Genomic DNA, 21304 nt, shown 5'->3' on the forward strand with positions numbered 1-21304 from the left:
TTTGACAAGTTTGTTGAAAGATGCAGTGGAAGGATTGGATCTGATCTCGGGAGGCAGGGCGTTCCAGATTCTTGGAGCGTGACTGGTGAAAGCGTAATTGTAAGATCTTTCCTTTTTGAATTTTGGTGGTTTCAAAAGTAGAGTGGACGTACTTCTATGGTTCCAGCCAGAGCCAATACGTTCAAGCTTTTTTGCCAGGTAGATCGGGGTGTTGTAATGTATGGCTTTATCGGTAAGGCAAGCTATCCTGAATCGGGTTCGGGCTTCAATAGATATCCAGTTTAGTTGCAAAAGATCGGGGGAGATGTGGTCATGCTATCTAGAGCCCTTGATGAGTCTAGCCGATGCGTTCAGGGTAGCTCTGAGTGGAGCCAAGCTAGCTTTGGGAAGTCCAGCACGTGTCACCAGATCATATTCCAGTCTAGAGATAACCAAGGATTGAACCGCCTGCCTGATGTCTTCGGGGGGAGGAAAGGCTGGATTTTCTTAAGGGTGTTAAGTTGAGAGTTGGCTCCCCTGATAGCTGAACTGATGTGTGCTTGCATGTTCAAGTGTTTATCCAAGGTGATGTCTAAAGATTTGGCGGAGTCTACAACATGAGGGGTGCAGTTCAGAGCAGTGAGTTGTTTAAGCCAGTCCATGGTAGGAGCCAAGTGAGTGGGGGGGAATCAAAAGAAATTCAGTTTTGAGACTATTTAACAGCAAATGGTTCTGAGCTAACCATTGTTGTGTTTGTGCAAGTGCAGCATTTAGCGTTTTTATGTCCTCTTGAGAGGAGATCTTCAGGTACAATTGCGTGTCATCAGCATACATGTGATATGAATGTTAGCAAGGTTCAGATTGACAAAAAGTGGTTCCATAAAAAGTTTGAAGAGAGTGGGCGAGAACGCAGATCCTTGAGGCACCCCGGTCATGATAGGGGTACTGGAAGCAAGGGAATGGTTAACTTTGATCCTTTGTGTGCGGTTATGCAGGAAAGAGGCAAACCAATTTAGGACCGGGCATGTGAGACCCATCCTGTGTTTAAGAAGATCAATCAGGTTTTCATGTTTGCTGGTATCAAAGACTGAGGACAGGCCCAGAAGGATCAGGAGACAAGGGACATTTTGGTCAAGGGATCTCAAGCCGATATCTGGTGCACTTTGCTAACCCCACCACTTTCAAAGGTTACCAGACGTCCCTGGTTAAAAGCATCAATTGAAGCCATTGCAAACCGAAACTATTTTGTTGACCTCAGTCTCTCGGCCATTAGTGAAATTAATGATCATTCAGTTCACTATTCTTCAATTCCAGGACCACAGAGCTCAACAGCTCTCTTCTGAGCTCCACTGAGTCCATTACATGTGCAGGTACTATGACCTGCACTGCTTCACTTTGAAAAGGAGTGGGCCAACACTTCTCAGCAGAGGTGCAATACTTTTAAGGGATGAATACTGACACTTTTCCGTAATACACTGAAACTCTGGGATAGTATGTTCCTATTTCTATTTCAAGCACTGGATCTAGTCGTCATTTCTCTGTCTTTTTTTGCTCCCGCTGAGTCAGCTTTACCTTTCTTATGAGGCCGCTACCTTCTAAGTGACCCTACCTTTTCACTGCCCTCTAGGAAAAAACGCATCCTTTTTAAATACATGTGAGTAATCTCTGATTTTTTTTAAAGCATGTAATTAAACATTAATACATAAAATGTAAAATAGTTTGCTGTTTTCCTGTTTTCGTACTGGCTGTAAATTTCACTGATGTTCCCCCAGCTCATTTGTTGTAAGGAACCCAAACCCCATATACTTGGTGGGGGGTGAGGCAGGGAGGGTGTGTGTCATAGAACACAAAATTTAACTAAATGAATAATGCACTGCAGAAAGGTATACCATTTTTTTATTTTTATTTAGTGTGCCACATGGAAACTTTCCAACAATTCCCACAGAAAATTAGGGGCATATTCACAAGCCCCTATTGCTACCGGAATGTCCCTTTTCGGGATATTCCTGTGGGGATGTGGGCTTCGCCTCATTTACAAGGCAGCGTTAACGCCGCCTTGTGAATCTGGGCCCCTTTCATGCTATACTTAGCGTGAAAGGGGCGAGCAATGGGTGTTGTGGTTGGCTTTCGTTTGATGCTGCTCCATATTTACAAGGGTGGCGTAAATATGGGGCAGCGGCAAAATTAAGACCAGGGAAAACCTGGTATTACCATGGCGAACGAAGAGAAATGCTTTATTCCTCCTAGTTTTTGCTGTTTCTATGTGTGCTGCACTGTGCAGCACACATAGAAATAGCAAAACACCATTAATTGTTTATGTGCAGAAAGGAACACCTTCCTGCACATAAACAATCAATTTGCAACTTCTATGTGTATTGCACAAAGATAAACATAAAAGTTACAAAACACCATTTCAGATTGTTTATGTGCAGGAAGGAACACCTTCCCGCTCATAAACAATCCTTCACCTCAACATAGGCACCCTTGCACCGTGGTGCAAGAGTGCCTGTGTTGGACCTAGGCTGCTAAATTTAGCTCCAGCGCAGGGAGAAACGCAGGGCTGCACCGTATTCTTGTAAATACGGTGCAGCCCTGCGTTTCAGAAGTGGCAGAGCACGGCGTTAAGCCAACAAGGCTAACGCCGCGCTCGTTCACTTCTTTTGTAAATATGCCCCTGAGTTTCTTGTGGATTGGCTAAGGTTCACACAGAGCCAGCCTTTGCTAGGAAAGTGCCCTGGCCGGAGAGAAATTTTGCATCCTTGCTGATGCTAGTGAATAAATTGAGCCGCAGGGGTCCCCTTTTATGTTCGCCGGTCAGTCCATGGCTGAGCGGTGAATGACCACTGAACAGAACTTCTCAGGATCTCCCACAGCTCACGTAAATCACCCACAGCTTACCTAAATCACTCACAGCTTACCTATATCACCCACAGCTTACCTAAATCACCCGCAGCTTACCTAAATCACCCACAGCTTACCTAAATCACCCATAGTTTACTTAAATCACCCACAGCTTACCTAAATCACCCACAGCTTACCTAAATCACCCATAGTTTACTTAAATCACCCACAGCTTACCTAAATCACCCACAGCTTACCTAAATCACCCACAGCTTACCTAAATCACCCATAGTTTACTTAAATCACCCACAGCTTACCTAAATCACCCACAGCTTACCTAAATCACCCATAGTTTACTTAAATCACCCACAGCTTACCTAAATCACCCACAGCTTACCTAAATCACCCATAGTTTACTTAAATCACCCACAGCTTACCTAAATCACCCACAGCTTACCTATGTCACGCTGATGAGGGTGTTGTTGATTTGTGTCAGCAGGAGTGAGATGGAGGGGATAAAAGGGCTAAAGGGGTGTTAAAAACATCCTCTACTGCAGGACAATGAAGGAATAAAACCAGTTTAAACTGGCAAATCTGACAGAGAGAGGAGCACGTAGGGACAAGGCCGAAGCAAAGTGAGAGGGGTGCTGCTGTATACATACATAGCTTTAATGCACACAGCTCTTTGTGCCCCTCTGAAGATTGGCACCTGGGCACAGCGCACCCATGCCAAAAGTTGCCCTAGGTTCACAAAATGTGCAGAATTGACAGCCTTCTCTGATCTCGCCTTAGCCAAGACTTTTTATTTTTATTAAAATTGTATGTAATATATTTATTTAAGGAGCTGTCAACCAGGTCTCTGCAACCATAGGGCTGTTGTGTCATTCATATTTTGTGTTGTGCCCAGTACAGCATAGAGCAGCGGGTCAGCAACCTTCCACCATTAGCTAATTTTACTGTGAGTGATGGCATTCTGCTCTTTCCAAAGAGCATATCCATACAAAGTCGTTCCCCTCACTACCAGGGACTGCTATGACAGAGTTTCCTGAGGCCCAAAAATATTTTTGCTTTTAGCCAATGCATATTTTTATACTTGCGAGGACCTGGCAGCTCCTCAAAAATCAAGTTATGCAAAAATCTTGAGAAAACAAAACAAGCCAAAGGGATGTTGGGCAGGCCTATTGTTTTTGCCAATGCTTGCTTAATGTATGCATTAGGAGAATTTAATTATAATAGACGGCTCAGACTGGTGAGTAATGACGAAATTGCTCTCGAAAGATTTTATCATCATAATATGGGCATGCCGTATGGATATTTAGCTGTCATATACCTTTCTCGTTTGATGCTTTTATCCACGTATCCGTCGTTCTTTCTATTGGATAGGCCAGCAGGCAGTGCGGGTAGTAAAGAGAGATTTCTCTTCTCACGCATCTGTGAGGGTGCGTGTGATGTTACACTTACCCTAGTGAGTACACAAGTAAATACATATCACACATTCATTGGCGGTTAATTTCGTTCATTTGATTTAATGGGTCCCTTGCTCATTGCGAAGACGTCGCTGTGGCATTCCGAACGTTCGATTTCTCAGCAGACGAAATCTGTACGGTGTCCCTTCCGGACCATATCACGGAGGCAGGAGGATTCCCTGCCGTGTTCTCAGAGAGGGAAAAATGAATCCGCCACCCACAACAACATTGGAGCTGTTTAATTTCTTGCCGAAAAGCCTTGCTGAACATGTAGTAAATGAACGGGTTATACGCCGTTGACGACTTGGCGAACAAGCACGGCAGCAGCGCAACCACAGGGGGGATGTACTCGCTGGAATGAAATATCGACCACAAACTGACCACCGCATACGGCGTCCATGCGCTCAGGAATCCAAAACTGACAAATATGGCCATCTGAAAGACAGAGAAAACATCTTTATTAGGTTAATCTGGCCTGATATCAATTTCAAACTATAGTTCTCATCAATAATGGAAAATAATCAGGATGGTGGTAGCAGTGCTTAATTTGTAAAATATGAAGTGCAGGTGCTCACATTTTTTTAGGAGGCCACACCCACTTCCCCGGCTCCTCCAACAACCTCCAGTAGCTCCACCCACTTCCTTTATTGGCTCCAGACACATACACAAGCCTAAACACATTAGAGGTACCTCCTCACTTCTTGAGGTCCTCAAGAAGCTGAAGACCTGGTTCTTCACATAAGCACCTCGAGGACCTCACAACTACACGCCTGCCAAGGGCCTGGGTACCCTCTCGGGTGATTAGTGCGCTATACGAATCAATGTAACATAACATATTATAACATATGCGAAGCCTATGACAACAACTTAAAAGTGAAATTAAATGAGAGAATAGGTGTGAATCTCAAAATGCAGCTTTAGTAGGATCATTTGAGGACCTGAGGCAGCTTTACAAACTAAAGAGAATGTGCTTGTACTGTGCTGCTTAAAAGAAATGAAGGGAGGATGGAATACATTAAAGTAGACAGCAACTAATGCAGGCAGGAAGGTGAGTACTGGAGTGAGGAATTAAATGAGAAATGGATGAAAGGAGGAGGGAATAAGAAAAGAATGTGAAAGGAAGACATGAAGGGATAGAAGGAATGGGAGTGAACGATGTGTGATGGATGAATAGAAAGAAAAAAGGAAATGAGGAAGAAAAGCAGAAGGAAGGGTTGAGGATAAGAAAAGAAGAAGTTAAAGAGGGGATGAAGGAAGGAGCAGGAACAAAATTAAGTAGGGAAAAAAGGAGGAATATGGAAGAAATGTACAAAGGGAGGGAGGAAGGATGGGGAATGAATGAGGGTGTAAGGAAGCAAGAATGGAAAGAGGAAAGGAGGCATGGCTAGAGGTGCTGAGGAAGAGAACAAGGAAAGAAAAATATGGCGCAAAGGAAAGAAAGGAGGTCAGGGGAATGGATACATGTATGAAAGGTACTGAGTCAAGGAGGGACAGAGGGCTAGGCAATACTGCAAAGAAATAGAAAAAAGATTAAAATACATATCTGCGTCCTTAACACACCATTTATGCTAGTAAAGCACATATTAACCAGAGGCGGCCTTGACTCTGAATTAAAATTTTGTTATCCAGCTCAATGGCACTAATTTTATTGACCTCCGAAAGAAAAAAGACCAAGTGGCCACATCAAGATTTAAATTTATGACCCTGATACAAAACAAAGATTCCTGGAGTGGATATAAATATATGCTCAAGATGGAAAAGCATAAAAGAGTTAGTGAGGAAGGAGGAGAGGTCTGAAGGCAAGGATAGATACAGTAGACAAAGAATGTGAAGAGAAGCGGAAAACAGAGATGCAGAGATTGAGAGCGTAAGACTGAATTTGAAAACAATGAGAATGAAAAGTGGAAAGAGGAGAAAGGCAAAGGAAGGAGGGCAGACAGCGGGGAATATGTGAAAGGAAAGTGAAAGGGAAAGAGAGGAAGGTGAATTCGAGGAAAGATGGACAAAGGGCAGATAGTGAAGGAAGAATGGAGAGAAGGGAGTGAGTGAGGTGTGAAGAGGAGAAAGAAAAGCAGATACAGAGGGAGAGCATTACCTATAAAGTAATTCATTATGTAAAGTTGAGGGATGACCGGGCTGAATCATTCTTGGCCTGTCTCACCAATGCATAACTGTGCTGTCCAAGACACACAATAGCAATTCATTTACTGTGTTATGGTTCTATGCCATCAAAAGATGTTTTGTGGCATCACAATTGGTACTCCTGCTAAAAGATAAAAGTGTCAGTTAAAGGCCTGAGCGGTGAGTGGAGAGCCACTGCCCAGCCAGTGAGAGCTACGGTTCAGGGGAGAGCAGCACTGGCAGAGACCTGGGGATACACTGATGCTTTGGAATTAGCAAAATACCTGTGTGGGTTTATTATGCTGTGGCCGTTTGGTAAGAGCTGGAAGCAGGCATGAGGTGCCTCAGAAGAGCTGAGCTCGGCAAGGCCTACCAAAACATTTTCACCAGTGTTGTGTAGGTTCCTAAACTGAGCTGCAGCATTAGGGGCCACTGATGAGACCAGGAGTGCACATCCTGGGCACAGGCACCCTCCGAAATGTCATCACTTGGTGCAGGCCAGACTGGACCACTCTTACCTCTGGGCTCAAGTACATTGCACCAGCCGCACCAATAGTCACTATGCCCCTGCTATCATCCATGATGTCCACCGTGTCTTGCTTCTGTTCCTCACTGTTCTGCATGCTTGCTTCCAGTTCATAATGCTTATTTTGTGAAACGCATGCTCAGTCCTGTGTTTCCCACTCAAGAAAACTCATATTGTTGACCTCGAGGATGAAAGCCTGCATGGCCTTGCCAGGTTTCGAACTTATGACTATGAGGCCAAACACAGATCGATGCAATGAATTCATTACTCCACTGACTCACCAGACCCTGTATCAAGGCACTCTCTCCCTCATCATATAACTTGGAAATTGCTGACTTTCCTGTTATGTTCTCAACAGTGCCTAGAATTATTTTAGGCTAATGGAAATACCACCTCCCTTAGCCACCTATCTGAAGTGTTTAATCGTTTCTATAACTTCCCTGGGTTTTTGAAGTTCACCCTTCCAAAACTTAAAAGAATTGCAGCCTACACTATGTCTCAGTAGCTATGTCTCAAAGATTTTTAAAGTTTTGATTCTAATAGTAGCTCATACTCCTGCGTGGCATATGCCCTGCTTGGGCATCTTCCACTCTGGGCTGATGACAGCCCAGCAGCCATGTAAGACTGTGTGTAGACTGGCATGAAAACAAGGAAAAAAGACCATCTCTACGCGCAGCACACTGACATTAGCTGTTGTTGGACGGACGGTTCCATTGCCCATTTACCACCAAAAAATATCACCACATAAACAACACTATTGACACAGCCCGCCATTCAAAACGTATAGCGCTATGACAATTACATATTTGCCGGGACAGCTTCAAACTTGTGCACTGAAATTGACATCACACCTGGCATGAAATGGTACCCCGATTTGTATAGCTCTTAAGAAGCATGCTGTATAGTCTCAGAAGAACTCTGAGCATGTTTTGGAGGATGGGAGGGGGGTGGTGGAAATAACTCGCGCTCAAAACCTGCATCACGATTATTTCCCTGCAGATTTATTTAGCGCCTTCTCGACTGAAGGTATTGGAGCGCTTTACATGAGTGACCCTGGCTCGGCAAGAATGACCTCCGTGCAGAGGCGGATTCCAAGTGAGCAGCATTTAATGCCAGGTGCGAGTGAACAGTTGTGCTGAATGGTTTCAGTTTCTATTCTCTGCCGTTCTCTTCTCACTGCATGCACTGTCCATGCGCACATAAATAAAAGAATCTCAGACCTGCTGGAGTTTGGGATCTGTGTTGATGCTAAATAAGGTCAGGTGACTGCAAACTTTGGGTGAGTGGAGAGCAGAGCTTGGGAGGCAAGGCATGAACTCACAGCCCAGCCTGTGGGTAGAGCACCTGGCTCTGCGGTCGCACATGTATACATCTGCGAGGTGCATGGTTCTCGGGTGTCTGCTATTTCGCTCTTGTGCCACTTGTATGATTGTTGTTGGCCCTTTCAGTGCATGGCCTCAGCCACTTGGCTGGTCTAGATGTTAGTGCACTGCTCGCAAAGCATGGGTGCTGCCACTCCTCCTACCTCAGTGATCCAGTGTTTCTGTGTTTCTGTGTCCCTAGCTTGAATAAAAGTAAAAACAAGCGCAAGACTTGGCAGAAGAGCCGAAAACAAGACAGGCCCCACATAACGAGGAGACCGAGTTAGACTGGAAGCATTCAGCGTGCATCAAATTGGAATTCCCCTGCTGAATGTTTATGAATGTTTAATTCGGTCTACCCCTACGTAGACCCGGCCCTGAGAAATAAGTGCCGGTGCTCAGCACCGGAAAGCACCGGCACAAATTAAGCACTGGGTGGTAGGCATGAGGGTTTCTAGCAATCTTCACGGACTGAGAACTATTTGGAGCAAATGTACGATCATTGGTCCTGTTTTTACTTCTTTCCCAAAAAACACCTCCACAATCATAACACTGGCTTTGGATTAGGAAATTGAAGTGTTGATATTTAAAATCAAGTTCTCCTTTTGCAAGACAACATGCACTGGTCAATTTTCAGGTACTAAATCATGCTGTTCAGTGCACTGATTTTTTTATCCTCTTATATCCAGCATGCAATATTTAAGGTTTTGATGCAGCCGAAAAATACTTTTTGCTATGGTAGTAGCTAAGACTGTCAAAGGGGTGGCAGATTATTTTCCATTAAACTAGCCAATGAAAGAATCCGACCTAGCAGGTGCTCTTCAATGGCAAGAGATTCCAATAGATGCCAGACACCCATTTAATCAGATTCATACATTTTCCTCCTACTCAACAGTAAATGTGTGGGGTCCTGGTGGACACATCCTTGTTAATGATGATGGCATTGTCACATTATCAAATGTTGCTGAAATATACTTTCATCTCCTCTCCAGTCATCATAGGAAATGTCCTTCACATATCCTTTCTTGACCTATCAGTCACAAAATATACCATGGGGTGTGTGCATTACGTCCAGGTCTAGGGTTATCTCCAAGCCTAGGGTGAGTTTATTTTCATAAATGGCAGCACATACCAAAACCAGATGTAACCATTGCTTGCAGACAGGGACATAAATGACCCCTCATTTTCCAAGGGTAGTTGGGTTCTTTATTGAGTCTAGCCTTTCTTTCAAAGACCAGGTGACAAAGTGGTTGCAACCTGCCTGGTGCCAGCTGAGTGTCCTATGAAAATTAAAGCCATGTCAATCAATGACCAACTTTAATTCCGCAATCTAAGTCATACAATTCTTGCACATCGACAGTGATACCACTTTTTCACTAGTCTCTCTGATTCCACGCACTCTTCTCTAAATACCTCCTTCCATGACATCACTCATGTAATCACAGGAAGCGCGACTACATCAACCCAAACTTAGAGAACAGCAATAAGTTTCCCTTTATGCGTATAAACACGCAGTTCATCGGCTATTCCCCAAAGATATTTCCTCGTGATGGTAAACTCAGGTTGCAGAGGCCCTGGTGATGACCGGAGACTTCTGGTCTTCCCACCATCCTAATAAGCCACTTCACTTATGTTTAGGTCTCGCCTGACCCAGCGCATGTGCTGGTCTGGCAACACTTTTTGTGAGGGCTCAAAAAAATGCTACCATGGCCAGCCTAGAGCTACAGTGCATGTGTGGGGCGCGCAGAGGCTGGCAAACCGCGTCATGCTCATTAGGCGCCCGCTATCACTTTCACTTTCGCCCGCGATCACGTTTTCGCGGCGCCACTTTGATGTTCTCGTTCAAAGAACATTAAATAACATTTTGTGTTAATGCTTTGCTGTGCCCGTTTGACTTACAATGTGCTTTCTCTTTCCACAAACTCGATGTTTATGTTTTTTTATTTTGAGATGCTTTTAGTATTACTGTTTTGTGACTTAAAGAACATTAAGGAAATGTTACTGTGAAACTGGACAACGTTCACAGTGTTTATTTCTGATCGCAGCAGCTGCTTCATGTCCGTTGCACCATTCAGGGAGTCCTTTCGTTGGTGCTTTCATGAGGACATGATGAGGAAGCTGGAAACTTTTGGCACATTCTCTTTAAAAGCACAGCATGTTGGCGACTGGTTAATCGTTTAGACCTCTGTAGCGCTTTAGATCTCAAAGCGCTATGGTGGGTGCAGCAGTTACAACTCATGAAATATGGGGTGCAACTCACAAGGAGGGGGCAGGTTTGAGTGCACATTGGCTGCAATTGAACTTTTAAGATGATGGGCTGTGTGTATCCATTATCAGCACGCAGTGTTCGCTAAGTGATCTTGTTTGTTTTGTTGTTTTGTTAATGCTTTGCTGCACCCGTTTGACTTACAACGTGCTTTCTCTTTCCACAGACTCGATGTTTGTGTTCCTTTATTTTGAGATGCTTTTAGTATTACTGTCACACACACAACCACACACACAACCACAACCACACACAACCACAACCACATGCACAACCACACACACAACCACACAACCACACACACATACAACCACAACCACACACACAACCACACATACAACAACACACACACACACAACCACACACACAACCACACACATACGCACAACCACACACACACCCACAACCACACCCACAACCACACACACACAACCACACACACACAACCACACACAACACCACACACAACCACACACATAAGCACAACCACACACACACACAACCACACACACAACCATACACACAACCACACGTACAACCACACAACCACACCCAGAACCACACACACAACCACACACACACAACCACACACACACAACCACACACAACCACACCCACAACCACACACACAACCACACACACAACCACACACAACACACACACAACCACACACACAACCAAATGTTTAGAGAGATGGACGTTAGATTGAAGAGGCTGGGGTGTAAAGAAGAGACCTAATAAACCATTATACTAATGATACAGTTTCCTGACCATCATTACCGAAAATTCATCCTATGTTGTATTTATGTGTTGTCGTGTCCCTTCTCACCTCTATACCTTTGCCTTATAACCTGATGCCATGTACCCCTTTCTGCATGAATCTTAATAAAATATTAAAGGCTAGATGTTTTGTTTATCTTCTTGAACATTTTCAAATTATATTGAGTTAATGTCATTATTTCAAATGTGACAAGAAGAATATCCTGACAAGTATATTATATGTAAATATTTCTATTGACGATATGATTATATTTACATTTGGATTTATGAATGTCCCATTTGCAAATGTGTATTTTCAGAGAGTGACAAATAATTGTATGGGAAGGAACTGTGCATCGTGTACATAATTATTAATTCATTTATTATTGTTCCTGGGATCCTTTTGAAGACTACGCTTCACTAATTTGACAGAAGTGCGAAAGTCACACGTATTTATGAATATACGTTTGCTTTGCTTTTTTAAGTGGACTGTCATTGCATTGTCAGCTGTCAACATGTTTTCTTGCCCCTGGAGGTTTCTCGGCGTTTCAATTCCCTGTATTCTGCACATGAATTGTATGTTTTGTTTTCGATTTCACAGAAATATAATATAGGATGTCATTGAAGGTCTTGTCGAGAGGAATGCTTTCAAGGATGCTCAAAGCCTCCTTGCTGTGCTCCCATTAATGTATACAATAGATGAAATGCATTTATTCCCTGAAAATGAGCTTTTGTGACCAAAATGTATCTCATAGTTGAATAAAGCGTATTGGCATGCAGAAATGTCTATAGGATGGAACAAAAGTAGCATGTGCGTGGCCCTGTTTCACTGCAGGGCTTTAAGTGGGCTTGGTCTGTCCGGGTCTCAGATCCGGTAGTAATTTAAAATGGACATTGAAACAGGTCCCTATAGGGCCCTATATTCATGCCTTAAAGAAGCTGCAGCTACCCTGTCTCACAGCAATAAGAAACTCATGTGGCATCACCCCCCATGTCCTGGGGAGGGTTTAGCTAGCACTCAGGTGTCTATAGCGTTCACACCAGCTGGAAACCTCTTCTGTGCCAGGGTTTCCAGCTCACCATGTGATTGTGACTCTTCACCACGTGCCTGTGTGATGAGATATGAAATTGTGTCACACAGGCCTGCATAAGACACCTATTTATGGAAGACAGAAACAAGCGGTGGCAAAGCCAATTGACCTTGCTTACTTTATGTGTTTTCCTTGATATGAGCTCTGCCATGACAAATGCAGCAATTACTGATCCTAATCAGGAGATCCCAAAGTTTACCCTTGCATGAAGGTGCAAATACAGCATCCTGTCTCTGTTTTCCCTTTGCATTCTGGTACTTGTAGTCCTTTAATTGCCTTGCCAACAGCAATGCTAGAAGAACCATCAAAAAAAGACAATGGCACTTCCATTAATTTAGTTGTATTGTTAACAAAAAAGTCTTAAGTACTAGAATGCAAAGCAGAATGAATGGCTTATTGGGCCGTGCTCACATAATATGGGGTTGGTAAACTGAAGTGCTCATCAATACTCAGTTAGATACTGTTATGAGTCTTAGCCTGTTCTGTTGGAACCATGGACCTGCAGGTTGCAAGAATAGGCCTACAGAATAGACAATAACATAATGAGATCTTAACAGAGAGCCAGATAGGCACACAACAGTCTTGATGATTCCATTATGGGACATATGCAAACTCCATTTTATATATATGCTTGTCTTTATGTTTTTGCAGAAAATGACTTGTCCTGTTGGCACATTTGTAGAATATTTATGTAATAGTCAGCAACAACCAACTCACTGTGACCAGCAAATGAACTCATGCTTCAGCTCCAGCTTCCATATACTCAAGATGCTAAAGAAGATCTTCAAGTGGCTCCCCACCAACAGTCGGAGAACCATCACCCAAGCCCACATCACTTGCAAGCTGAACTACAGTAACACACTCCATGCCAAAATCAACACTCAACTGACCAGAAGACTGCACACCATACAAAAGTCAGCACCAGGATCACCCTGAACCTCCAACCCAGTACTCACATCACACCACAAAGAGTTCCACTGGCTGCCGGTCCACAAGCAAGCACTCTATAAACCCCTCATAACTAATGCAAAGCCTTACTCAACAGTGGACACACTTATACAACAACTGCATACTACAAAAACCTACCAGATACCTCTTCTCAGTAGTACTCCTACGCACCCGATGCTTACGCAGAACCACATACGGAGATTGTGACTTCTCCTACCTCACTCCTAAAGTCTGAAACGACCTGCCCCTGCACATCAGAGCTACCTCCTTAGTTCTTGAATTTCGCAAGAAACTGAAGATCAGGCTCTTCACTGACCCAGAGCCCTGGCTCGACCAAAGCAGTTTCTGCTTCAGTGCCATAACCCTCCTGTCATGCTAAATGCACCTAACATAAATTAGCAGATGTGGTGTAAAAGACAAATCGTACTTGTAAGTATGGCAGTCTGGACTTCACACAACATTGATTGATATGTATATAGAATTTGAAGGGAACCAAATCCAGGACTGTAACATTTCATAACAGGATGGAGTATCATTATACATGGGGGTATGGATGGTGCTTAATGCTAAATTTTACAGAATAACATGCAGTAAACGTGGTCCAACTTTCCAGTGATAGAAATTGCATGCCATTCCCAGGGGCAGTGCTGTTAAGGCCACAGACGAATACTGCCATTGCACATAACTGCTTGTAGTGACTGCATGGTAAATGTGAGCCTTTATTATGTAGTATGACATCACTTTGGCTCAAGCAGGCTGACTCCCATAAATCAGCATTACAGCTGCAAAGAAGAACAGGCCTCCTAAGTTGCTCACTTTGCTACTGGATTCAAACTAGCCTGGCTGATGAGGGGTGTTACCCCGAAACCGGTCCTAGGATGCTTGTTTCCAGTCCAGGGAAGACCTGGCTTGGCAGTTCGGGCTGGACTGTTCCCATGAGGCCCAGGGTCAAGACTGATTTGCATATGGCTGGGTTCAAACTGGAATGGCATGGTGAGCAAAGAAACGATGGATTTAGGCCCAGATCTCTGTACTGGGGTGAATGTATGACATTGCTCTGCATTCTGTCCATCAATTGTTCTTTTTGCATTTGTCACCCCGAGTGGGACGGGTATGCTCAGACGTGAGTACCGTGCTCTCCATGCCACTGGAATCAAGCTATCCTGGCTGAAGAGGGGTGTTACCCCGAAACCGGTCCCAGGATGCTTGTTTCCAGTCCAGGGAAGACCTGGCTTGGCAGTTCGGGCTGGACTGTTCCCATGAGTAACAGGGTGAAGATGGATTTGCATATGGCTGGATCCGAACTGGGATGGCGAAGTGAGCTAAAGAACGATGATGGATTCAACCTAGATCTGAGACTGGGGGTGAGTGTCTGCAAAGTTTCAGCGCTCTGTCCATCATCTCCTTGTGCCTCCTAAGTTGAACAACCATGTTTAAATTGTTTGTTTGAACATTGTCATGATGCTGAGAAAAAGGCAGGGAAGAATACAAAAAGTGATGGATAGAATACTTAAATTCCAGTCAATCCTTTTTTGCCCACCATGCCACCTCAGATTAGGCCCAGCCATAAGCAAATCATCCTCGGTCCTGCTCTAGTATAACAGTCCAGGCCCAGTTGCAAGGCCAAAGATTGATAAAATGTACTTTTTTAATTCCCCAAATCCCCACATGCAGTGCACTGGTTTAAATGGAGCAGTGGCAAGGTGCTGCGGCGATGAACAGCATGCTCTTCTGCTGTTTATTTCTGTAGTAGCTTAGTGAATAGAAGACACTAGCAGCTGGGAGGTGGTATTGAAATGTAGTTGAGACTGGTGTTAGGACAAGTCTTTCTAATATGCTTGTTTCCTGCACTGCAGGAGCATAGCTTTCAATGGTGCAGCAGGTGCTGCGGCACCAAGGTCTGAAGGGCTTAGGGGACAAATTAACCATGTTTATTGTTGTATTTTTCTAGCTGTCCGCAGTAAGAAAACAAATTTGCCTTTCTTATGCCCAGGCCCAGGGCACCCTTGCTACGCGCCTGTTTTATGAGGTGAAAGCTGAGCGGTGTCCTGCGGAAGCGCTGCGTGAGCAGAGGAGTCCTCAGATTGAGCTCAGTGCCATACTGCATGCAGCAGCAGCAAAGGGAGCAAAGTCTGCAGTGTGGTTGGCTTTTGAAGTGAAAGGCCCCTCACCCCCCAGAAGGCAGGGGTGTAGCTTGGTCAGTATGATTGGGGGGGTGTGAGCTTCTGAGTTCCCAACAATCACGCTGGGACATCTTGTTAAAACACATTATATTAGCAGCAGGACATGAGGGGTTAAGGGACAGTGGAACGAAAGAGGAGTGCACATTTTTAGGGGGACTTTAAACGCAAAATTTAAAAAACATATCAACATTTTTTTAAGGCCTTTAAAACATAGAGCAGAGAGTGTGTGTGTGTTTTTGTCTGTGTGGGCATGTAAAACTCCCAGGTGAAATTCAACAGATACTTCACTTTCCCCGCCTGACAGCACTTGTACCCAACAATTTACTACAGAATACATTTTTTTAGGGGGGTATAACACCCCAAATACCCCCCTTGAGCTATGCCCGTACCAAAAGGTCAGGGAGTGCAGCACTAGTAGCTGCACGACCATGCTTGCTGGGGTCCGAGTGTTGGGGTGGAAGTGCTCAGCGTCTCTGCAACACTCCCCACAAACAGCAGAGAGAAACAGACTGCAGGCTTGGGTAAAGGGGCTTTTGAGAGGAAATTCCAGCTCAGTGGGAGGATCTCACATGAGTGATGCTCCATCTAAGCAATGACTGGAAGGACCCGACACAAAACCCCTCTCTATATGTTATCTTATGCATTATTGGGTAATAAATATCCCCATAGATACAGAGTGGGTAAAACCCTATGATACATCAGGTCCAAAGAGTTTTAATTTTAAGTTTTGTCAAAACAGCTAAAACAGTATTTTATGCAGGTGTAAAACTGTAGAAAGAAACATAAAAGGGGATAGAAGGGGGTGTCCTTTAATAAACAAAAATCTTTGCTGTGTGTGAACCCAAAAAATGGTGCCTGACCGAACACAAATGGTGCCTGCTCACAAACGCCTCATCCTTCAGAAGAACTGCTGCACCAGCGGTTGCTCTGAGGACAACACGCTCCCTCCCAGGCAGGTGGGGCTATCACACTGAGGCAGGCAGTCCTTCATTGATGGGTGAGAGGCTCTGGCCTCCAGCCGTGGCCGCTGCGGGTGAGGGCGGTGGGGCCGGCTGGAGGGATTTCGAGAGACGACCGCAAGGGAAAATTAAACAATTATTTTTTCCTCGTGGACGTCTCTCGAAAACCGCCCCCAGACGGCTCCACCGCTCTTACCTGCAGCGGACGTAGCTGCTGGCCTCTGCTGACTTGACTGGCCGGCTGAAGGACGCCCGCCAGGGTCTTAATGAGACTCCGAGCAATTTTTATCTTTTGCTCCTGAACTGGAAGAATAGCTGGTTAGAGAGTAAATAAATTATTTACAACTGAGACACATTTCTTCACTATTTCTTTTTAAGTTAAATGTGTTTTTAAAATGTTTAATTTCATGTGAAAACGTCTGGGTCTGGAGGATGGCAAATAATTTACTTGACAATAATTTACATTACAGCCCATCTTAGATGTATTTATTTATGCAATTTATAAAGCGTGCAAATACCCATGGGTGTCTCGGCGCTGAGGACTGGACCCAGGGGGGTTAACACGACAGCTTATTGATTAAAGAGCCAGGTCTTTAGTTGCTTCCTGAAGGTGAGCAGGGAAGGGCTGGTCTTGATGTGGAGGGGGAGCCTGTTCCAGAGTTTGGTGCTGGCGAACAGAAAGGATCTGTCGCCCCAGGATGCTTTTTGTGTACGGGGGACGATGAGAAGATTAGCTGTGGAGTCACGTAGTCGTCTGGGGGGGTTGTATAGACAAAGGGATTTTTTGAGGTAGTCTTCCTTGTCAGTCAGGATTCATGACCAACCACAGCAATAATGACATTCACTAAAACTAGTTATCGAGGGCATGTATTGACTCGGGATTGCCTTTCCCTCATCTAGGCCTGGATGTCAATCAGCAATCTATCTTGAAATAGTGCTTAATTTAAGCCAGTGGTTTCCAGTGCTCAGCACCAGCACCTAATTGTCAGCACCAGTACTGATGACAATATGCCACACAGTGGTGTTAATTGTCTAATTTAGAGATGAGCACAGCAACAGCTGTGTATTAATTCAGTATATATTAAAAATGAATAATATCTGCCACTCAGGTCATTATTATAGCTTTGAGTGGCCTGGTAGAGTCTAAATTGTCACACTTGTAGCGATTGATGGTTAGTAATTGTGTTGGCACTGTGAAGCGGGGCAATGGTTGGTGCAAACTGCAGTGGACTCCTGATAAGAGCCCAGGCACTTATTTTTTTCTCCAAATTAACCATTGTCCTGAAAGTGGCCTTAATCTGCCCAAAAGGTGATTTGGCAAACAGTCTCCGATTTAATAGAGAATCCCACATTTGAAGCTGGTGGGATTCCAATCAGAACTTGATGCAGAGGCCTTTTCCTTTTAAATGGTGGAAAACCATGCAGAAGATGAGTGAATACCCACAAATTTAGGGATTTGTGTGTCCCTTGCATTGTGCGTGGTCTGTAATATTCACATTCTCTCCATAAACTCCAGACTAAGAATAGCAGTAAACCTTTCATAGTAGCAAATTTGAGTTTCCTTCGGCATCCAGAACCACAGATCTTTATTCTGTCAATTTATTCATTATTCATTCATTAGCTTTTTTCGGATCATAACAACAAACCATAAAAGCATGAACACAAAACATAAAATGCTTTAAAAAATAATGAAAACAAAGTAGATCATATTAATAAAACAATGCAATAGCAATATAACCCACCCGAGAAAGTGCAAGGTACAAGCTATAGAGCCAAAGCCACAACTGTGAATCAGTTTCTCAGAAACTACACCCGTTCATTACTTGTTTATGCACCTGAGCTGAACCTTGATGAAACAAGTCTATAAATAGGGCTAGTGTGATTTGCCATTGATAGCAGCACCTCCTTCAAACCACACATCACCAAGAAAACCAAGACAGTCTGGTACCTGATTTCATAATTAGACGAGATAAAATCCTGCCTATATGAACTGAGCGGTAGAAACTTAGTCCAACACAATGAAATAGACACTTAAAAGCACCAGTAATTCCCCAATCCTTATCTATATAGTGGCAACAGCTGACTCGCCTGAGCACTTGACTTCACACTAACTCACTCATGTGCATCTTTGAATTTTTTTTTGCAATTTTACATAGCGGGAACTCAACCTGAAGGTCTGAGAGTGTTTTACAGGAGTACCAGTTACATTACAGAAGGACACATTCAGGGACCTATTTATCAATATATGACGCAGCGCAGCAAGCCACCTTGCTGCACTGGGTGACAGGGAACGGGCAGGAATGCGCCGTGCTCAACATAATCCAGCACATTCCTGCCTTTTCCCAGCGTTGCTGCACAATGTGCTGCCTAGCGCCAACACGGGCACTCTTTATAATGGTGCAAGGGTGCCTGCGTGGTAAGCAGGATTGTTTTTGTGTGGGTAGGGACACCTTCCTGCACAAAAACAATCCACTGAGGCATTTTCCTCTTTCACACAGAAAGAGGAACAAACGAGAAGAAATAAACATGGTTTTCCTCATTATGCTGCATCTGGGGAGGCGGAGCAGTTTTCGCGCATTCCCAGGTCTACCACTTATTGTAATTCTGGGAATGCGTCAAAGTCTGTGGGTGTCACATGGGAACACCCACACACTACCCATGGTACACCTCCCTGAGGCACAGTAATGTAGCATCGTGATTTGCACTGTGTTGTGTTACTTTGACTTTAACAAGCCACTCAGGGCCACGCAAGTCAGCCTTGCAGGTTTTGATAAGTAGCAGTTAAGGGTTGCATCATGCATGCACCCCGTTGCATGGTGGAAAAGTGACTCAACCCTTTAATAAATATGGCCCCCATTTTTTTGTAGATGCAAAGAAATTAAGTGATTTGTCCAGACTCACAGAATTTTCAACCGACAACCAGACTCGAACTTTGTTCCCCAGCTCCTAAGTCGGCAGCTGTGCCTGTTAAGCATTATTAATTGGTGCACCTGCCTACCTACGCCAAACAGTAACTTCCTCAATGCTACATAAAAAAACCCAAAAAACTATGGGGCATATTAGCAAGGAAGTGGCGGAGAGAGGCGTTAACTTTCTTGGCTTAATGCCTCTCTCTGCCACTTCGGAAACACGAGGCTGCACCATATTATCAAGGATATGGTGCAGCCTCGCGTTTCCCCCTGCGATGGCGCTAAGTTTTACAGAGTGCAAGAGTGTCTGCGAGCAGGGAGGTTTGTTTGTGTACAGGAAGGTGCCCCTTCCTGCACATAAACAAACCTAACATGCCAGTTTGTAACTTACGTGTGTGCTGCTTCATGCAGCACACATGTAAGTTACAAAATGGAATTTAAAAAAAAGGTTTGTTTATGTACAGGAGGGGACACCTTCCTGTACATAAACAAACCATGGCATTTTGCTTTCTCCATGTGTGCTGCACACATGGAAAAAGCAAAAAAGAGGAGAAATAAAGCATTTCTCCTCTTTTCGCCATCTTAAGACCATGATTTTCCTGGTCTTAAGTCCGGCGCTGCCACCTATTATCGCCACCCTTGATAATAGGTGGCAGCATCTAATTCAATGGGTGTTGCGGCGGAACGCCCTCCGCAACACCCACTGCACGCCCCTTTCACGTTAAGTCTAGCGTGAAAGGGGCACTATTATCAAGGCAGCGTTAAGCCACTTAACGTGGCTTTAAGCCACGTTAAGTGGCTTAACGCTGCCTTGATAATAGGGAGCTGACCCTATCGCCATCACAACATCACAAAAAGTGACGTTGTGGTGGTGATAGGGGCTTGATAATATGCCCCTATGACAGCACCAGATTTGAAATAAAAATTCACGAAGGGAGGGTAAAAGTAAGTAGAATCGGAGTAGAAAGTATGTCGGGAAGTGAGAAAGGTGACGTGGAAAGGACAGAATGAAGGGAGGTTCGTTCCAACTTGAAAAGGTGCCTGCTTCCCAATGAAGTGGAATGGATTTTTGTTTTCTTTCAGGGTATTAAATCCAACTTTAGTGTGTGCATTCCTATTGTGCATGAGATGGTCCCTCGACTAGTGAGAACGGATGATGAAGTGTTATGCCCGTGTGAGTGTTTGTTTTGGGGGTCTGACGGGGATGTTATTACCCCCTTGCAACCTGCAACAGAGAGAGCTCTATTGGGCAGTGTTGTCCTTATGGTACTGCTGATAACTGCTGTAAGAGGACCAGCCCCGTGTCTATTGGCACACAGAGTTTCATGGAATTAGAAGGACTCCAAGGACGGCTAGGGTCCTGCTTAATGTGTCACAATGTGCCCTATTGTGGACATGGTTTTGTATTGAAGTAGTTCCACTTTTAACTGCATTTAAAGTGCGCAGTAAAATGGTTTAGATTTCTACAAAAGAGGATGTATCTTTTTGCAGATTCTGTAATATGTTATTGTGCGAATCTGTCTTTCTCAGCGCCTTCAGACCCTCACGGGTGAGTAGTCGTGCTCTATAAGAACCCTGATTGATTGATAGATTAATTGATTTTTTTTTAGGAAAATGCTTGTGATTTATACTGAAGGTGGAGATTTTATGCTTCAAAAATAAATGTTTCAAAGTCTACAATTTTTCTTTGATATTTGCATGATGATGACTATGATATTGAACATTTATGTACGATAGTTTGTGCAAACTCATGTGATAGGCAAACGCAAACAAACATCTAATGGCTCAGTGCCCTTTCCCTTAGAAGGAAAGCCCACAGTAGCTCTTGGGAAAAATGTGCCCGGTCTAGACAGTTGTAGACTGGAAACTGGTCCATGTTTATATAGTCAAAATCAAGA

At 44.1% G+C, this 21304-nt stretch overlaps 1 protein-coding gene across 1 annotated transcript in view; it reads right to left on the reverse strand.

Moving 5' to 3' along the window:
- Positions 1–2678: 2678 nt before the first annotated feature.
- LOC146816636 (opsin-5-like) overlaps positions 2679–21304 on the reverse strand; it is a 308892-nt gene continuing 290266 nt past the window's right edge. The window contains exon 4 of the mRNA XM_085609148.1: positions 2679–4721. Within this exon, the coding sequence (XP_085465274.1) occupies positions 4362–4721 (360 nt within the window). The 3' untranslated portion in view covers positions 2679–4361. The remainder of the gene's footprint in view (positions 4722–21304) is intronic.

Source organism: Triturus cristatus, chromosome 6, assembly GCF_964204655.1.
Source record: "Triturus cristatus chromosome 6, aTriCri1.1, whole genome shotgun sequence".
In the NCBI taxonomy this organism is placed as follows: domain Eukaryota; kingdom Metazoa; phylum Chordata; class Amphibia; order Caudata; family Salamandridae; genus Triturus; species Triturus cristatus.